The sequence below is a fragment of the Peromyscus eremicus genome, chromosome 1 (genome assembly GCF_949786415.1).
Source record: "Peromyscus eremicus chromosome 1, PerEre_H2_v1, whole genome shotgun sequence".
NCBI classification, from domain to species: Eukaryota; Metazoa; Chordata; class Mammalia; order Rodentia; family Cricetidae; genus Peromyscus; species Peromyscus eremicus.
Genome location: NC_081416.1, coordinates 29,498,129 through 29,519,686, shown reverse-complemented (window position 1 = coordinate 29,519,686; position 21,558 = coordinate 29,498,129). Strand labels below are relative to the sequence as shown.

Here is a 21,558-nt window from a genome sequence, read left to right as displayed (position 1 = left end):
AGTATGTAAGTCCAAAATCAGTACAGGAAGAGAAGAAAGGAAATAGGAAATGTAAATACACTGCTGCACTGAGACTGCAGTGGGGGTAGAAAGCCAAAACAAGGCACATTTCATGGAAAGAACTAATTAAGAACAAACCAGTTCAAGCTCATAGTAAGAACAAATGCAAACAACTAAACTAAAGCAAGATTATAATACAATAAAAATGGGGCTGAGTATTAAGGCAGTCACATATACTGAAAGAAGCAGGCTCTGTGTTACACTTGAAAGAAAAACTATATAGTTGAAAACAAATGCTTAAAAACGATATGCAAGGCAAATATTAAATGAAATGAGCATGATGTTCTTTTAGTTGCATTAGATCAGATTTAGGTGCAGTAGAGTACAATCTTTTCATAATGCATATTTAGGGAAATAAGTCATTGCATAACAAGAAAAACTTCACTAGGAAAAAAAAATCCTTCTGTACCTGCACATACACCTATCATTTCAGAATATAAGCAGCAAAAATTAACTATGAAGCCAATGAACAAGCCACAATACTAACATGTCTTGCTTATATGCTGATAGGTCACATAATGAAGTCTGAGTCTACTTAGTAACATGCAAGCATGATAATGATGCCTTTATTAAATGTATGTTATCAATGTGAGACTTTCAAAAACAAAACTGAATGAATTTTAGATTTTACTGAAGCAGTATTATGCCTTTGTCATATAAAAACCAGTAAAAGAGAAATGAGACATTTGCAAGTCAGCAATTAACCAAGGAACATTCATATTTTGCATTATAAACTGATTAAAGACTAATACGTATGCTTTCATAAATACAAAACAGAATGCTAAAGTTTCTGTACCCACAACAAAAATAATTCTAAAAATTTCCAAAGACCTTATTGTATCTAAAAAAAATTTTAAGACCACTAAAATTGGTTTAAATTACATGAGTCATTTCTTAAGTTTGAATGAGACAAATACCTTAAATTTCATCATTTATATTCACCATCTATATGTGACTCATCTACATGTAAAACATCTACACCAGCCCACATATGTTGTTCAAAAACATTAAGTTACCAAGCATGGTGGCACATCTTTGGCAGGCAGGTCTCTGTGAGTTCAAGGCCAGCCTAATCAAGTTCCAGAACAACCAATGCAGTGAGACCCTGTCACAACAAACAAGTAAAAAATGTTGGCCTGGTGGTGGATGGCTCATGCCTTTAATCCCAGTGCTCAGTAGGCAGACGCAGGCGGATCTCTGTGAGTTTAAGATCAGCCTGGTCTACAGAGCAAGTCTGGGCTACACAGTGAAACCCTGTCTCGGGAAGAAAAAAAGATTTAAAAAAAAAAAAAAAAAAGAATTTCCTGAAACTATATAAAACATTTCATGACTATATGTAGATTTCTTAGGAAATGCTATCTAGCTTTTATCTTGATGATCTAAACTGATATGTTCCTTCAACTTCTATATACAGTACACAGACTTGCTAGAGTGGACACATGACAAATTTTAGTGATGATGGGAGGTGTTTGGTCCATGATAGAACCGTCATGGATGTATTAATGTTACCTGTCAATGAGTTAGTACCAAATTTCAAGTTTGGGATTTTAACTTTTTATTTTTGATAACTGTCCCTGAGCTTTTCATGAAGTATCAGAATGTGACCATGTACTGTCATCACACACTTGAACTTTCTGACATCCAGAATTGTGAACTAAATATTCTGATTGTAAACTATTACATTCTGATACAACAGCTGAAAACGGCCCAACATGAAACAAATTAGGGTGCTGGAGAGATGGCTCAGTGGTTAAGCAGACTGCTCTTGCGGAGGTCCAGGGCTCCATTTCCAGCACTGACATGATGGCCCCCAGTAACTCCAGTTCCAGTTGTCAAACTGTCTCCTCTGTCCTCCACAGGCACTCACACATGGTGCACTTAAATCATGCAGGCAAACCATTGACACATAAAATAAGAAACCTTTTTTCTTTAAAGGAAACTAATTAAAGCACTGCTTCTAAAGAAAACAAAATTAGACAAAAAGGTGTAACCAGAAAGAACTTCACTGTCATAAATGATGATCCATCAAAAATAATGTTTTTGTTCTTTAGTAAGACAATCTGATTCTAAAATCCCCATAGGAAAAAATAAAATTTTCCTGAAAGACAGAAAGGTCTGTCTACCAACACGAGAGGTTACAGCTGTCTCCAGGTGAAGACAATATGGAGCTAGGAGAAAAAGATACACCAGCCCCTCAACCATCACCACACCACCTGTGGCAGGTGACAGAGCTGGCCCTGGGGTCACAAGAGTGGGAGAGCTGGTCCTGTCTGGGCAGCACACTAGAGCTGACCCTGTTGTTCGGGACACAGGGGCCGGCCCTGAGAGCGTGAGACCCCACAGCAAAGCTGACTCGGCCCCTCCCTCATCTGTCATGTGGTTGTATGGGTGAGGGAAAGATGCCCTCCCCACTCCACGCCCTTCTACCTCTGGCAGGTGAGAGAGCTAGCCCCCGAGCCATGACAGTGAGAGAACTAGCCCAGCTCTACACCACCTACAGCGCACAGGAGAGTGGGGTCTGCACCCTGCCTGGACAGCACACTAGAACTGACCCTGTTGTCTGGTTGCAGCTGAGCCAGCCCTGAGTGTGTGAGAGCAGGAGAGCTGACACTCCCATGTGCCCCTGCAGCAATTGGGAAAGAGGGCCCTGGCCCTTGCCTGGGCAAAACAGCAGAGCTGGCCCTGGGGATATGAGTAAGGGGGAGAGAGATCTGAGGGCCTAAGAGTAGGAAAACTGGCCCTGCTCCTTGCTGTAGTCTGCAGTGGGTGAGCTAGCCTGGGCTGTGCTGGAGAGCTCATCCAGGTAGTGACAATGAGGGAAAGCTAGTGACCTGACCAGCCCAGCTACCACCCAGGTCCAGAACCAGGGCTATGAGTTGGCCACCCCAACATCCACATTGTCTATGAACTGTTGAGCATGTCAATAGGATGAACCTACAGATCCAAAACAGCAGAATCTCCATGACACAGGACAACAACAGGATATCCAAGAGGAGCCCCAGTGAGGGCCCATTATCGGTGATGTGGCAGAAACCAGAGGCCTCAAGGCAGCCCAATGAATCATGGCAGTGAACACATGTAAGTAAAGATGAACAGACTAAGGAGTAAACTGTGTGTCCCAACGGACCACACTACAGATTCCACAAGAAGTTTTTGTTTGTTTGTTTTGTTTTGTCTCTTTGATTAGTTTAGTTTTTCTTTTAAATTTGGTTTTGTTTTGCAGGGAGGTTGTAAGGGCAGAGGGTGGTTCGAGAGGACAGAGAGATAAGTAGGATCGAATGCATGATGTGAAACCCACACAGAATCAATAAAAGTAAAAAAACAAACCCCACAAAGGCTGAACAGACTAATCAGCTGATTCAGTCTAGGTTTTTTTTTTTTTTCCTATTAAACCAGAGCAGACTTTATTCCAGAAAAATAAAAATAAATTAAAATTAAAATAAAACACTGCAGGGCACAAAAGCTTATCAGCTAGCTGAGACCACAGCCAATGTTGGAATTCTGGTGCTGTGGCAATGAAGGCGGGTACTGGCCCCCTTTTATAGTGTCAAGCATGGGGTGCATGCTAGGAGTCACGTAGAAACAACTATAAAAGTTAACTTTGGTCTAGGTAGTTGTTGGCTATAAGGGACAAGGGGGTTAAAAGTTAACCCCTGGCTGTTGACAGAGGAACTGGCTGTAAAGCAGACAGCCATTGTTAGCAGTTAACCCTTAGAGCTGATGATTGTCAGTTTTCATCTCTTAAGCTTATAATTTTATGATATGGATTTTAGTACAGATTGGTAATACTAATGTATCTAAAACTTTTATGTCATTTTTGTAAGATCGTTTGTGTAGGCCTCAGAGGATTAAAAGAGTCGTAAAACCGGGATCCACTTCACAGAGGTTGGAAGGACCCCAGATAAGTACAGCTTATTCCTAAAGATGGTATTTTTTTTCTCTCTCTTGGTCTTGGGACTCTTGCTATTCCCAATTACTAAGGACATGGGCCTAAGGGTTCCAAATAAGTTCATAAATTTTAACTTCTGTTCCTAGTTGAAAATTGTCTCAACAGGTTTCCACTTGGCTGACAAGACACTCCAAGCTTCAGCTGCTGACTATACTGCTCTGGACTTGCTAAGAGCTGACGTGGACCAGCCCAGCCAATATGAATGCTCCTTGTCTCCAGCTGGGTCAAATCAGATGCTTCTGATAAATGCCCCATTGCCTAAATTCCCTCCTTACCTGTGACTAGCCTTTTTTAGCCTTCCTGGGCCCTGACTAACTACATCATGATTCAGCTTGAAGCAGCTATAGAAGAGAATACATCATCCCTGCTCCCAAAACAAGATAAATAGGCCAAGTCAAAGGAAAACTCCCTAACACAGGGGAGTCAAACTGGCTAACTATAATGCCCATTGATATACCAAGAAAATGGGCCCAGAGTTATCAACTGATAGATTCATTAACTAAAATGATTCTACAGTAAGATAAGACATTTAACTTTCTTTATACAGAACCAAAAAGGTTATTATATGGCTTACAATTATTATTTTATATAAATCATTCAAGATTATAATCTGGCTTATATTCAGACCTAAAAAAGTCAAAGGTTTGATTCTGATTATAACTTGAGGGGGGAACAAAGGGTCCAGGAATATAAAAAGTCTAGGTTTTCTTAACAGACTCCACTAAGGGAAAGCCACATGCTCAGTCACTGGCATTGGGATAGCTAAGCATCCACTCAGAAAAATGGTAGAGCAACATTATAGTTTAAAATCCACATAAATTCCAAATATATCAAAGATTTAAAAACTTAAGACAAAGCCAGAAAGCAGAGGCAGGAGGATCTCTGTGAATTCGAGGCTAGCCTGATCTACAGAGTGAGTTCCAGTACAGCCAGGACTGCTGCACAGAGAAACCCTGTCTCAAAAAATAAATGAATGAATGAATGAATGAATGGAAGGAAGGAAGGAAGGAAGGAAGGAAGGAAGGAAGGAAGGAAGGAAGGGCAATAAAGTAAAAACAAGAAACAAAATGGAAAACAGAAATAAAAATACAGCAATAAAGTAAAAACAAGAAACAAAATGGAAAACTTCTTTAAAACATATTCTTACATAAGCATAAAATGTTGTGAAAAATACCACAGCATTTTAATCTGTAAACACACTACTCTTTAAAAAACTACTTCAAATATATCATATTTATTGAGTTACATTAACAGTGCAGAATTTATCAATAATTTAGGTGAAGTGTAAAGCTACATTATTCTCAGGTACCTTCTTCATTTCTTTCTAAAATAACCTTACAAACAAAAACATAGGATGAGAATAAATCATAATTCTCTACTTACATTTTCATTTTTCAGGATGAGTTTCAAGATTGCTTCTCTTTGTTTTAGAGCCTAAAACCAAGAAATTTTCCAATTAGCATTTAAAAAACCTACTGGCCAACTAATTTTTGTTTTTCCTTTGTAAGTTTTTAGATAATAACTGATAGGAAATGATAAGCTGGTAGAGGTTAAAGCAATGTATCATACAACGCTCTACAGTAACATCTGAGTTAGTCCAATGGATTCTGTTTCTCATTCATGTCTGGCAAATACACTCAGTATTTATTGAGTTAAAAAAATATTAAAATAACAATGTCTTTCCCATTTTTCTGACACAGAGTATGCCTTACTGGAACTTACTATGTAGACCAGGCTGGACTCAGCCTGTGGCGATTTTTTTGCCTCTATCCCACACATGCTGAGACTACAGCATGTATGACCATGTCAGCTTTTCCTATACAGTCCTATAGTCTTCATTTTTTCCTTTATTAAATTTATGAAAGTTCATCATCAAAAAACACCTTTTAGTTAATTTTTAATTAAGGCTTTTCTTTGTTTTAAAAATTAGCATACAAAGTAACTATATCATGGCATTTCATACATGTGTCCTTCCATTAATAATTGGAAGACATGATAATACTGTCTTGGTTCCTCCACTTCAATAAAAACTTCTGTGCTCACTAATATTAGGATGTAAATGTTAATGATTTCCTTCAGTGATACATCATATTTTCACATCAGAACAGAAACTATACTTAACTCATTTTATAAAATGACATAAAGCTGGTTGTGCTAGAGCACACCTCTAATACAAGCACTTGGAAGGTGGGGAAAGGAGGATAAAGACTTCCAATCATCCTCAACTACACTGTGAAGTCAAGGCCAGCCTGGGCTACATGAGAACCTATCTAAACAACAATAAATGAAATAAGGAATACTTTATAGAAATCATAATAAACAAAGGAAGGGATACCTTACATAAAAATAGATGGATTTTAAATTTGTTATAGCTAAGTTCATTCTCATTAACGTTAAGAAAATATTTTGAACTCATTATAAAATCACTTGATAAGCAAAATGAAATTCTGCTGTTGCCATAACTTGTGTATCTAACAGAAAGGTTAGTTTGTTTTATTATATAATCATCAACAACTACCTTTTAATTAATAAGTATTTTGTTTGGAGAGGAATTTTAAGGTAAGCTTAATAATATTCTTTGACACTGTAGCTAACACAAGAAAGAATTCCCCTCTCAGGTGTAGTAATTGAAAATGAACAATGACAAAATTCCAGTTTGTATATTACCAGTATATAAATCTCTAACAAATCTGATGAAACCTGCTGTAATTAATTCTGATAATGCACACCATATTACATTGACAGTTTTAATAAACACTACTTCTGTATTGTATCCTATTTTTATACAACAGGCACATCAAAACCCTTAGCTATATTTAGAATTACATTTCAATTTTTAATTTTTTTAACTTTTTTTAAAAACACATTCATTTTGGGGAGAAGTACACATGGAGGTCAGATGACAGCTTTGTATAATGTGTTTTCTCCTTCTACTACATAGGTCCCCCAAACTGTGTCTTCAGGTTTGGTTGCCAGTGCCTTTAACCACTGAGCCATCCTGTCAGTCCTACAACTGAATTTCCGATACAGATCACTAATTTTGGCATTCAGAATCATATAAACAAATGTTCTTTATATTAGTCTAATATCTTGCTTGAAAAACTAGAGAATGTACACAAAGTCCATCTAAACAGCCACAGTCTACCTTTCCCAACTTACATCCATCAGTTTTCTTCAGTGCCCTAAGGGAACTACAAACCCACCCACTAACCTACTTCCATACGTCCTTAACTTTGCTCACTGACAGGAAGGCTTTGCTTGTCTCATTTACCTCTAACATTCCTATATCCTTAAGGCCCAACAAGTTTGTGTAAATCCCACTAACTCCAGAGAACAGTTAGCTTTCGTTATCATTTCAGACTCACACAGCTCTGGATCCATACCTTGAAAGCACATTTTACATTATTTACTTATGAGTCTGCCTCCCCTGTAACACAGTTCTCTGAGGACAAGAGTTGTCTTCCATCACTGGAGCCCAGCAAGTGTCTGACATACATTAACACTCAGTAAGCACTAGTTACAGTAAACATAATTATTAGTTTTCTATATCTTTAAGATTTCATTGATTTATCAGGCAATTTGCAAATGGAATGATTGTATATATCCTCAGAAGAACCAGACGTGCTGGCTATAGCACGTGGCTTATCAGTAATTTTACAGAGCCCACAACCTTCAACTTTTAGGAGCCTATTTTCACTGGATCACCTGAATCTGATCACTTACAGAATATAAGTGGGACAAATGATCTAGCTAAAGATTATAATGGAGTTTGGCGAAAAATTCTAAGATTATAAATGAAGTTAGAATACTTTCATTACAAAATCTGAAAGGAATAACTACCTAATTTTCCCTAAGTGCCTATAAATACAATATGCTGCTGATATGGAACACATCTTCTACCATGAGAACCTAGTGTTTTCAATAAAAAAGCTGACTAAAGCCAGGTGGTGGCGGCACATGCCTTTAATCCCAGCACTCAAGAGGCAAAGCCAGGTGGATCTCTGTGAGTTTGAGGCCAGCCTGGTCTACAGAGGGAGATCCAGGACAGGCACCAAAACTACATAGAGAAACCCTGTGTGGAAAAACAAAAACAAAAACAAAAAAAAAGCTGACTAAAGTCACAATTATATGATTTCCTATAGAAACTGTAGGGTGTTGAGAAGTTCTAACAACCTACTTGAGGGTACATCTTAACAAAAAAGAATGCTAGAAAAAGACAGCAATGAACAAAGGTGTAGTAGTTCATTCCTGTACATCAGAACTTTGGAAAGTGAGGCAGCAGGAGGACTGCCCTGAGTTTCAAGTCACAGAGTTAAACTCTAGTCTCAAAACCAAACCAAAGTAGTAAACGTGGAATGCCATCCACACTTTACCTTCCTTAGCTAGAGCACAGCACAGTGGTTCCGGAATCATTATCCGTCAGAGAGAAGCTCCAACTAACTGTTAATAATAAATCGCAGTTGTTGTTCTTCAGGCTAGGTATTCAGAAAACAACGGTCCTTTAACCTCTAGTTCCCAAATTCAACTCTGTTCTTCTAAACCTTCAATTCTATTTTCTTCTGTGTTTTCCTAAGGTAAACTACTAAATAAAGTATGCAGGCAATTTCAAGTTAATTATCTTCTTGGGGAAAGAGCAAATGCACTGATCTTATTTAAAGAAAAAGAGTCAGAAAGGGCACAGCCTAGTGGAGTTTCTTATACCTCTCTTTTTCATAAATAAATCCAAAGAAACAAAACAATTCTTCTTAAAAAGCAACTTAAAAGGCAACTATTTCCCTTTACAAAATATAATTAAAACTACTTACAGGCTGGTTGATATGAAACCTTGTAGGCATTCTTCTCATTATAGCCGAGTCAAGGTCTTGAGGGCGATTGGTAGCTCCCATCACTATGACCTAAACATATAAAGATAAACAAGGCATTAAACTCTATCAACAATAAATATTCTCTGAGGTCCTTATCATTAAGACTTAGAAATAGCTTTTAAACTAATCTTTTTAAGAGAAATCTCACTGTAACCCAGCATTAGTCAAATGTTTATAAGTAAAACTGAAGTTAATCATATATTTAAAAAGAAAAATCAGCCGGGCGGTGGTGGCGCACGCCTTTAATCCCAGCACTCGGGAGGCAGAGCCAGGCGGATCTCTGTGAGTTCGAGGCCAGCCTGGACTACCAAGTGAGTTCCAGGAAAGGCGCAAAGCTACACAGAGAAACCCTGTCTCGAAAAACCAAAAAAAAAAAAAAAAAAAAAAAAGAAAAATCAAACAACGGCGTATCTGGACAGACTAGTGAAACACACTTGATGTCTACTAAAATATCTACTCTTTAGTTATAAGAACCATTATTGAAGAAGTGTAGTTTTTAAAAATGCTTGTATTTCATAAAATATGGTCAATGAGTACCTATACATATATATACAAGTATTATAAAAATGTTAAAATGATTTGTATTTTATAAAATATGGTTCCAATACATCTTGGGAATGTGAGTGGCAGAGTCCCTGTAAGTCCTTTCATAACGTTATGAAACAACCATTTCCCCATAAGTATGAAGATTCTGATGGCAGTAATATATATCAGTTGCTTTTTCTTCTACGTTTCACATCATCATCTCACTGTACTACCGGCTCTGTGGGTGTTAAGCTAAATTTAAGAACTGTATAGAATTTTTGTTTGAAGTTTCAAACAAAAGCTGGGTGTAAAAGAAAACATCAAATTGCTGGGCAGGGGGCTCTGGGACAACTTAGTAGTAGAATGCTCGCCTAGCATGTGTGAGGCTCTGTGATCAATCCCCAGAACCCTGAAAGAGACAAATGAAGAATGGGAGAGGGAGGGAGATTGAATTTTAAAAACAAAAGGAAAAATACAATGGTGGCCCTACTAACTTCTGTGTATACTTATAAAAGATGCAGAAATGAAAACACAATAGAATTAAAGACAAAGATATTCAAATAAAAAAATTTCTTTCTTTCTTTTTTGCTTTTTTGCAGCAAGGTGTCATTATATAGCTCTGGCTGTCCTGGAACTCACTATGTAGACTAGCCTCAAACTCACAGAGGATCTGCCTGCCTCTGCTCCCCAGGGCTTGTATAAAAAGCATACACCATCACAACTGGTGAAAATTTCTTAAAGATATCAATAACCTAATGACAGCATAGACCTACGATACAAAATTAATTTGTTATTATTATATAGGAGTATATTTACTTAGCCTTACTTTATTTCTGTCTGACAGTTTTAGATTTCTCAAATAACTCTAGAGCAAGTTTTTAAAATATCTATCAAATTTTATCTATTTTTCTCTTTACATTTAATGATACTCAAAAATCAGAGCAAAATTATTATTAATTAGCCAAGTCTGCCACCTAGAGGGAGGAACATGTAACTACAAGTACACATTAAAGTTCCACAACATTGAGCAATTCTGTGTAAAGATCAAGTGGTCTTAATCCCCATGTTCATTTTCCTTTGATTTCCTACAATTTATTTAGTAAAGTGACTGAAAAAAATTCAAATGTTTACCAAATATAAAAGAAAACTTAAAAGTGACTTAATGAGCTAATAACAGAATAAGGAAAAAACACAAAGAGCTGGTCATGGTCTCCTGAGTGCTTTGACCCCATCACTTAGGAGACAAAGGCAAGAAGATCTCCAAAGTCAAGGCCAGGCTGGTCTACCTAGTGAGCTCCAGACCAATCAGGGCTACACAGTGAGACCCTGCCTCATTTAAAATATAGAAGGATGTTTTGATATGCTATTAGGAGGAATGTGAACTAATATTGAACAATGCTTGTTGAAAACTGCAAAAAAAAAAAAAAAACCACAAAAGGAACCTTGTTTATCTAAGGCAATGTTCTAAAAAGAAGAAACAAAAACAAAATATTGAAAAGTGAGCTAAAGAAGCTATATTTTAAGATAAATTCCAGGTAAACAAAAAAGCCTAAAACAAAGTAAAGATTTCAGTATGAAAGGTGAAGTACTAGAAACAAAATCAAGGAATTGAAATGAATCTAGATAAAATAACCTAATAAATGTGCATAATAAGGAATTCATGATAAAAACTAAAACTATTTGTAGTTTGTTTAAATTTTTTTTTTTTTTTTTTTTTTTTTTTTTTTTTTTTGGTTTTTTGAGACAGGGTTTCTCTGTGTAGCTTTGCGCCTTTCCTGGATCTCGCTCTGTAGACCAAGCTGGCCTCAAACTCACAAAGATCCGCCTGCCTCTGCCTCCCAAGTGCTGGGATTAAAGGCGTGTGCCACCACCACCCGGCGTTTGTTTAAAATATTAAGGAGTGCTTTTTAAGAGCACTTATACATGTATCAAATAAGTTATGAGTTAAATAATTAAGTTAAAACTCAAATTCAGAAACATGAAAATTTTTAGCATTTAAGAACAAAATTAAAGAATGGTTGTTAAATTAAAAACAAAGCTCAAAGTATGGAAATAATTTTATTATTTCACATTGAAAATGAGCAGATCTAAATTTATGCTTCAAATCTTAATTGATGGAGATATTAAAAACACTATTATTCTTTATGTCTCACTTCTCCAAGAGGAAGACTGTGTCATTCGTTGCTAAGGTGCCCAGGTGTGACAACAGGCTTCAACAATTATTTACTATTTTTGTTTCTTTTGTGACCAAGTTTGTAAGAAAGCTACCTAAGGTCTGAGCACTATCAATAGTCACTGAAAAGGTAATCTGAAAGAAAAGCTAACTGGTTCATGAAAAAGTAGAATATATCTAAAACTCTTATTCAAGATTATAAATATAAATTTAACTCTTTCAATATACGATAAAAAAAGAAAAAAGGAACATCTTCATTTCTCTCCTCAAACCAAACACATCCTTAATGAAAACAGCAACTGCTACTTGTAAAAAGAGAATTGTGGTTTTCTAACCAACTAAAATTCCACACCAGAACCACCCCGAGCTGAGGAACTCGGATGAAACATCCCTGGAGACTCCTCAACTGCCTGTGTCTTCTGCTCTAGAGGCCTGAACACCGAACTCTGAAAAGGTATAATCTTCACACATCTCTGACATGACCTAACCACCCAACATTCAAACACATTAAACATCACTATTTAGAAAAACTAATTTGGGGCAGCTTATAAGGTATTTCCATTAATCAATCTTACACTTTTAATTTCTGAGATGGGGTCTCTCTGTAGCCTTTGCTGACCTGGAGCTCACTATATAGACAGGCTTGGCTTCTAACTCATAAAGATCCACCTGCCTCAGCCTCCCAAAAACTGGGGTTAAAGGCATGTGCCACCATGCCCAGCTTATTTTTAAGATAGGGTCTTACTATGGAGATATGACTGACCTGAACTCATGAAGTAAATCAGGCAGGCATCAAACTGTAGTGATTCTTACTTCACCCTTCTAAATGCTGAGATTATAGGCATGCACCACTGGCCTAGGCCAATCTTATACATTCATTAGAGCCAATTATTAATAGAAAATGTTTCCATAACTATTACCCACATTTATGGTGTTATTTCTTCTCTAACCATTATACTAAAGGCTGTTCCCTTCATCAAACTATATTTCAAAGAGGTGATGAAAGAGGAGGACATGTGATTTCATTTTCCTGAGAATGATATGGTTCTGACTTCTAATTTATGGTAGTAGGGTGAAATTAAGAGATTCTTAGGTGCTGTGGGATGTTCTGTATGGCAAATGTTTTGCTCTGATTGGTTAGTAAATAAAACACTGATTGGCCAGTAGTCAGGCAAGAGGAAGTATAGGCGGGACAAGGAGGAGAATAATTCTAGGAAGTGGAAGGCTGAGTCAGAGAAACACTGCCAGCTGCCGCCATGACAAGCAGCATGTGAAGATGTCGGTAAGCCACGAGCCATGTGGCAAGGTATAGATTTATAGAAATGGACTAATTTAAGATATAAGAACAGTTAGCAAGAAGCCTGCTACAGCTATACAGTTTGTAAGCAATATAAGTCTCTGTGTTTACTTGGTTGGGTCTGAGCGGCTGTGGGACTGGCGGGTGACAGAGATTTGTCTTGAAGTGCACATCAGACAAATCAGGCCAGGACTCATGAGAAAAACGCTGAAGTGTTTGAAAAGCCATCCAGTAGAAACAGGTCTTGACTCATAGGTAGCAAACACATGTGCAGAGCCAGGGAAACGGTTCAGCAGTGAGGACATTTGTCACCAAGCCTGAGTTAGAATCCTGCGTACCTACACAGTAGAAAGAACCGACTCCTGAAAATTGTCCTCTGACCTCTACATGCATGCTGCAGCATGAATACCCTCCCTTTCTCATACTAAGTATTTTTTAATTTAAACAAAAACACATATACATAGAAACACACAACTCCTGAGACTTCATAATTTGCAGCCAAGTAACATGGATAACTCTTGAATGTGTTTGTAATGAAAGAAAAAAAATGTGGCATGTGCCTGTAATTCCTGCCCTTGGGAAACAAAGGCAGGACGATTTAAAGTTCAAAGCCAGCCTAGATGACAAAGGTTTGTCATCCTGACTTGACAGCAGTTTTCTCCCTTCCACTGCACTTGTATCTAGCATGTAGGCAATTTATTAGTATTTTATCACATACAAAGCCCTCAAAGTCGGTGAGATTTCACTTGCTCTTTTTATTTTTGCATTGCAGTGATGGGGATTGAACTCAGGGCCTGCTAGGTAAACACTAAATTACATCCCTAGTCCTTGATTTTCCAGATAGGCCTCACTGTATACCACAGGCTGGTCTGCAACTGAGGATCTCGCTCCTCAGTTTCATAAACATCGGAATAACAAGCTTGTAGTACTATACCAGCCAACATTTTTTTTTTTTTTAAGCAAGATCTCACCTCACCATGTAACCCAGGCTAGGAAGAGACTTCTGAAATCCTCCTGTTCCTACCTTCCCAATGCTGGAATTACAGGTAGACAACAATGATCATTAACTCAATTGCTGTCATTTAAAAAAATATTTATTTTAGACTTACTTTATGTGTATGAATGTTTGCCTAAATGTATTTATGTGCACTGCTTTGCATGCCTATTGAATCCTCTGAACTGGAGTTATATGTGGTATAACATGGGTGCTGGGAACTGAACCTCAGTCCTCTGCAAGAAGAGCCTGTATTCATACTTTCTAAACTATCTCTCCTCTCCCAATGTTGTAATTTGTTTTTTAAGAATAGTTTATTAGCGGCTGGAGAGACGGCTCAGCAGTTAAAAGCACTACCTTCTCTTCTAGAAGACCCAGGTTCGATTCCCAGCACTCACAAGGCAGCTCACAATGGACTGTAACTCCAGTCAGTCCCAGGGGATCTGACACCTCCGCACAGGCACACATGCAGGCAAAACACCAATGCACGTAAAATAACAATAAATCATTTCCAAAAAAAATTTTTTTAAAGATTTTCTTTCATGGAAAAAGAAAAAGATTAACTAAGAACACCAAATTAAAAATATTCAGTATTTTGGTAGTGAATCTGTCAGAAGTCAGTATTTATGGGAGAAATGTAGAAGCAAAATAAATTATCTGACTGGCTATAGTTACAAAACTTCCAGGTTTTGTGGGAAATGGAGTCTCACCATGTTGTTGCTCCGGTTGGCCATAAACTTTCACTCCCGGCCTCACTCCCGGCGTCCTGTGTAGCTAGGACTACAGGTGGAGGCCAATGTGCACGGCTGGTTTTGTCTTGATTAGTGGGGAGGAAGTCTTAGTCCATAGCCACATTCGGGACTGAACACATGGGTGGCTCCAGGGGATAAGATTACAGTATTTTGTTTCACATACACCTTTACCAGAAATTACCCAAGTTAAGCCTGGCTTATATTTGCAATATAAAAGGGTTAAGACTACTTGTGAAGTCTCATTTCTTTTCCTTTTAATTTTGTATTCTCCTCTTCCAGGAATCTACTCTACACATAGAGCATTATTTTTGATTATGACCATTAATGGAACACTATAGAGGCAAATACAAATCACTTTTGATTCTATGTACTCTGGGGTTCAGAGTCACACAGCAGCAACTCTACAGGGCATGTGAGCTCCTCTAATTATAGAAACCTGCTGGCAAGCATTAAGATGGGTGAAGTTCATAAAAATCATGTTCTTCTGGATCCTTATTACTTAACACTAAGTGTAAAAATAATGAAAAAGACTTTTGTATAAAAGTGCTATAAACAAGCCGGGCGGTGGTGGCGCACGCCTTTAATCCCAGCACTTGGGAGGCAGAGGCAGGCGGATCTTTGTGAGTTCAAGGCCAGCCTGGGCTACCAAGTGAGTTCCAGGAAAGGCGCAAAGCTACACAGAGAAACCCTGTCTCGAAAAAAAAAAACCAGGGAAAAAAAAAAAAAGTGCTATAAACACCCCAGCAAATTCCCTATTGAAAACAAAACCATTCACGTTTAGGGAAGAATCTGTTCAAATACCTGGCAGCTGTGATCAGTATCCAGTCCATCCCAGAGGCTCATAAACTGAGCTTTCATCATGGCTGTAGCTTCATGGTCAGAACTTGAACGGTTTCGTAGAAAGGAGTCTAAAAGAAAAAGGTCCTTAAGCTTAGTAAGTAATGATGGATTATTTATCCATGGTATAGTTTAAAATTTTTAAAAAGCTGTCAACTTCATAACACAAGGAAGAGGGCTGGGGATTATTTAGGCTGTTTCAGGTATTATCCTGATTAAAAAAAAAAACAATCCTGGTAAATTCTTAAGCACAATCAGTTCATAATCTTTCTATCCCAAAAATACATGCATGTCAATATACAGAAGAGATTTTTTAAAAAGGTTCTAATATGAGAGGCTGGACAGGAGCTAAGTAGAGAGTATTGGGAGAGAGCCTAGGTATGGGGCTCTACCTTTTAATTACCTGAACCCTTTATGTTCTTAATTACGCTATCATACACTCCTCCCTCCTCATACTCTCTTGGTAATACACAAAAAGAAAACATGCCTAAGATACTATTAAGGGAGAAAAAATGAAAACAGAAAATGGTTTAAACACATGTGCTCGCATATGTGTATGTGTATACTTGACAAAAAGCCTTAAGTAAACAAAATGTAGAGCCTTTGCTTCTCAGAGATGCTTGCCTTTAAAGACAATTTAACATTCCCTTTAAAATTTTCTCTTTAATCCCAGCACTTGGGAGGCAGAGCCAGGTGGATCTCTGTGAGTTCGAGACCAGCCTGGTCTACAGAGCAAGATTTAGGAGGCACTACAATTACACAGAGAAACCCTGTCTCAAAAAACCAAAGGGGGGGGGGGGGGAATTATTTTCTGCCTTCAAATACAGACCATTTCACAACATGTCTTCGTTTTTTTCCTTTTCTTTTTTCTTATTTTGGTTGTTTTTGAGACAGTTTCTCTGTGTAGCTCTGGCTGTCCTGGAACTCACTCTGTAGACCAGGCTGGCTACAGACTCAGAGATCTATCTGCCTGACTCTACCTCCTGAATGCTGGGATCAAAGGCGTGAACCACCATGCTCGGCTAAAACGCTTTCTTCAAAGGAGGAGAACAATTGGATATGGTGGTTCACTCATGTGATCCTAGCACTCAAGAAGCAAGACAAGAGGATTGAGAGCTGGAGGCCAGTCTGCGCTCCACGCTCCACTGTGACTTCTGGGTCATCAAGGGATACAGAGTAAAATCACCTCCAAAAGCTAGAAGGAAAATAAATAAATAAATAAATAAATAAATAAATAAATAAATAAATAAATGTATGAATGAATGGAAATAAATAAATAAATGGAAATAAATAAATAAATGGAAATAATAAAAAATAAATAGAAAAGTTTCTTTCTGAACACAAAAAGACTGAAAAGTCCTAAGAAGGGGGAAAAAAATCAATAGTAAAAGTAAGTCTTGTATTTTCTAGCACAATTCCCATTTCAAGTGCTTTGTTTAGCCATATAAGTCACTGGCATTACTAATTAACTATCAGGTCTCTCTGCCTTGAATCAACAGCTCATAGTTTACCAATTGTGTTTGAAAATGACATAAAATTGTGTTACAATATATTAGTCCAAGCTTAAAAGAAAATAATTCCAAGACAACAAGGCATGGTAGTGTATGCCTTTAAGTCTAGCATATGAGAGACTAAGGCAACAGAATGGTAACTTTCAAGGTCAGTCTTGAATCTCTACGGTGAGTTCCAGGATAGCCTAAGATACAGGGCTCCCATATCTTTGAGACCATTTCAAAACCAAATCAACAACAAAAAAAGTAATTCCAGAAACTACATATCACTATGACAAGATAGTCCTTCATATATATATTCTGGATGTTCTTAAACAGTTGTAATTTTATATAAAGTTTCCTATTATAGGAATATAGGAATATAATATATATGTATCAGACTAACGTCTATACTGGATAAAGTTTAGTCAGTTACTTTTTGAAGATAAACATTATAAATTCACTTAATTTAACCTTTCTTAATTATCTCCACTATCAAGAAGCAGTATTTGCAAGATAACTATTTAAAATATTATGAAAACCCCCACAATGTTTCATAAACACAACTACATCAGTAATTAACATTCAATATAAATAGACTAGAAACTATATGCTGCTTACAAAAGACACAACTAAATAACAATGATTTGGAATAGTAGCAAGATAGAAAAAGACTGCAAATACTAACAGAAACACTGGATGATCAGGGTATGGTGGCTCATGCCTGTAATCCTAGCACTTATTAGGCTAAGGCAGGAGGATCATTTGATTGAGTTTCAGAGAGAATCTATCACAGAAGAGCAAGAAGGGGAGGGAAGAATATGGGAAGAGAAAAAAGGTACGACATATATGCTTCTAAGGTACACTCTTACAAAAGCCCAGGTTGGCATGGAACTTGCTATGTACCTGAAGACGTCCTTGAACCTCTCAAGTGCTAGGACCACAGGCATGTACCACTACACTCAGCTTGGATAAAGTATTTTTTAAGGAAGTTAATGTGTACCTGACAAATCATGTTTCAACAACAGGACAACCGTATGTCAAATACACAAAGGCTAGGCTATAGTCTAGAAAAAGAGCATTTGCCTAGCATACTCAAGAGCTGATGTCTGACTCCTAAGCCCAAAACTAGCAATATAGGAAAAGTCGACATGTGACATTAATTTTGGTGATAACTTTTACATAAAATCCAAAAGCATAATCTCTTAAAAAAAAGATTTAATTTATTGAAATTAGAAAGTTTACTCTACAAAAGGATACTGTTAAGAGAATAGAAAGAAAAGCTATAGACTGAGAAAAGTATCTGCAAAACATATACCTGACAGACTTCAATTCAAACATAAAGCCAGCACTTAAAATCCAAAACTAAGCTAACAAATTTAATTTAAAAGGAGGCAAGATCTGAACACTTGACCCAAGAAGTTCTGTAGATGGTAATTAAGCATGAATGTGTGTATGTGCATAAATAAGATTTTGGATTTGTTTTTTTAAGGCAGAGTCGCATTCTACATGTAGCCCAAGATGGCCTTGAATGCACACAAACCCATTCTCAGTTTAAGTACTGGGATTACTGGTATCAGCCACCATGCCTGGGAAGCTTTAGGCTTTTTTTTTTTGGTTTTTCGAGACAGGGTTTCTCTGTGTAGTTTTGGTGCCTGTCCTGGAGCTGTCTGTAGACCAGGCTGGCCTCAAACTCACAGAGATCCGCCTGGCTCTGCCTCCTGAGTGCTGGGATTAAAGGCGTGCGCCACCACCTCCCAGCTTTAGGCTTTTTTAAAGGTAAGTAGGTATATAAATTGTTTCAATAGAAGAAAAAGAATAGATAGCTTCAAATGCATAGAAGGGAAAGGAAAATTCTAAAGGGGTAGGTTATCCACCAAACTGGTAAACAAAAAGGACAAAATTATGTAACAGAAATGAATGTTGACTACATCAGCTTTCATAATGATTACAAACTGGAAATAAATGTGACTGTATTAGTTTTCATAATAAATATAAATTAGATACTTTCCAGCTAAAAGGGGAGTTGTGTTTTAAAGTTTAAAAAAATCTAGCTATAAGCTTTTTTGTTCAATGAAGATATACACCAAAAACTCAAAATGAGTTGAAAGAGTAAACATATATGAACAAATACACAGGGCAAGTAAGTAATAAAAAAATGTATTGGGCACCTTCTCTCTTTATACATGCATTTTTTTATTTGAAAAGATTTATTTTTTTTTAAGATTTATTTATTTATTATGTATACAGTGTTTTGCCTGCATGTATGACTGCAGGCCAGAAGAGGGCACCAGATCTCACCAGATGGTTGTAAGCCACCATATGGATGCTGGGAATTGAACTCAGGACCTCTGGAAGCACACCAGTGCTCTTAACTGCTGAGCCATCTCTCCAGCCCGAAAAGATTTAGTCTTAAGAGTATGTGTGGGACAGAGAGTAAATGAGAGACAGAGAGAGACTAGGAGTGCCTGCAGATGCCAGTAGAGTTCATCAGACCCCCTGGAATTAAAATTATATCCAAGGTGCCTGCTAGGTCCTCTCTCTTTTTTTTTTTTTTTTTTTTTTTTTTTTTTTTTTTTTTGAGACAGGGTTTCTCTGTTAACAGCCCTGGCTATCCTGGAACTTGCTGTGCAGACCAGGTTGGCCTCAAACTGATAGTGTTCCAACTGCCTCTGCCTTCTGGGTCCTGGGATTAAAGGTGTGCACCTCTACACCTGGCCTGCAACCACTCTTAACAGCTAAGCCAACTCTCCAGCTTTTTCTTTTTTTAACTAGTTTTAATTTTGTTTTGTTTTTCAGTACTAGAAACTGAATATAGAGCTTTGCATATGCGAGGTAAGCACTCAACCACTAAACCAAATCCTTGAACTTCTCTGGTTTTATTTAGCCTATCATACTACATAAAATTGCATAATTTAGCAATAATAAGTCACATGTAAAAAACCCTAATAATTAAACAATATAAAAATATATTTTAGGGGGTGGTGGCACACGCCTAATCCCAACACTCAGGAGGCAGATGCAGTTTGAGGCCAGCCTGGTCTACAAAGTGAGTTCTAGGATATCAAAGGCTGTTACACAGAGAAATCCTGGGATGGGGGGGGGGGGGGTGATTTTAATTAAAAAATTTTAACATTTACTTGTGTTTTTTTATTTATGTGTATCTGTATGTGTATATGACACATGTTTGGGTACCTACAAGGGCTAGAAGAGGGTGCTGGATTCCCTGTATCTGGAGTTACACACATTTGTAAGCCACCTAACATGGGTGGGGGCTGGGAACCAAACTCAGGTCCTCTTAAGGAGTAGCAAGTGCTCTTAACCAGTGGGCCATCTCTACAGCCCTTATAATATATTCTACCAAGAACAAAAATATAGATGAGCCAAAAAATTTAGAGTCAACTAAAATCCAGGACTTAAAATGTAGAATTTTTTTTTTATGTTACCTACCCAAATGCAAGAGTAAAATTAAATTCCTACTCAAATATATGCAATTAAAAAAGACAATTTCTTTTTTCACCTCCATTTTGTTTTGTTTTGTGACAGAGTCTCATTGAGACCAGCTTGGCCTTGAACTCACTATGTAGTGGCTACAAAAGACATTGAACTTTTAATCCTCAAGTCTGTCTCTAAAATGCTAGAATCACAGGTGTGTGCCAACAGGCCCAGTTTATATTTATGACGTTGGGACTGCCCCAAGCTTTAATGCAAGCTAGGTAAGCATTCTACCAACTGAACTTCATTCCCAACCATTGGCCTGGAACTCTTGATTCTTTTATTAGCCTTTCCAGTGCTGGGAGTGCAGGAAAACACCCCACCTCTCCCAGATTAGTACAACATTTTTCTTTTTTGGTGTGTGGGTGTGTAGCATTTTCAAGAGCAAGTAATCCCTACATTAAAGGATATTCAGCATCTAGGTATTTACCATAGATAATTGATGGGTGATGGTGCTCTGTATGCTGTGAATGTGTTGCTCTGATTGGTTGATAAATAAAATGCTGATTGGCCAGTAGCCAGGCAGGAAGTATAGGCAGGATAAGCTGAAAAGGAGAATTCTGGGAAGAGGAAGGCTGAGTCAGGAGATGCCAGCCAGCCACCCAAGAAGCAAAAGATACAGATAAAGCCACAGAAAATGTGGCAAAACATAGATTAATAGAAATGGGCTAATTTAAGATATAAGAGCTAGCTAGCAGGAAGCCTGCCATGGCCATAGTTTAAAAATAATATAAACCTCTGTGTGTTTACTTGGGTCTGAGCAGCTGCAGACCAAGCGAGACACAGAAAAACTTTCAACTACAGATAATCATATGCACACGTTTATGTCTACAATATACATACTATTTGAAGTTGAGAAAAGACATCTAGCAATCAGATAAGGGAGTAAACAAGCTTATGGTCCATTTTATTATGGAAATTATATATGGCATATTAGAATATATATTTTGAAGCTAGCAAGATGCTCAGAGGTAAAAGCTATGAGTGCATAAGCCTGGTGGCAGGAGTTTGATCTCTCCAGTCCTGTGTAAATGTGGAGGAACCACTCGACCAAGCTGCCTTCTGACCTCCATAGGTATACAATGGCACACTCAACCGTACAAATTCTTTAAAAAGAACAA

The 21,558-nt window shown here is 37.5% G+C and overlaps 1 protein-coding gene across 3 annotated transcripts in view; it reads right to left on the bottom strand.

The window, feature by feature from the left end:
- The window catches only part of Atad1 (ATPase family AAA domain containing 1), a 47,130-nt gene that overhangs the window by 4,610 nt on the left and 20,962 nt on the right, over window positions 1–21,558 (bottom strand). For all 3 annotated transcript variants that reach the window (XM_059258929.1, XM_059258918.1, XM_059258923.1), the window contains 3 exons: window positions 15,417–15,523; window positions 8,815–8,904; window positions 5,393–5,443 (listed from right to left, as the gene is read on the bottom strand). In XM_059258929.1, coding sequence (XP_059114912.1) covers window positions 5,393–5,443; window positions 8,815–8,904; window positions 15,417–15,523 — 248 coding nt within the window. The remainder of the gene's footprint in view (window positions 1–5,392; window positions 5,444–8,814; window positions 8,905–15,416; window positions 15,524–21,558) is intronic.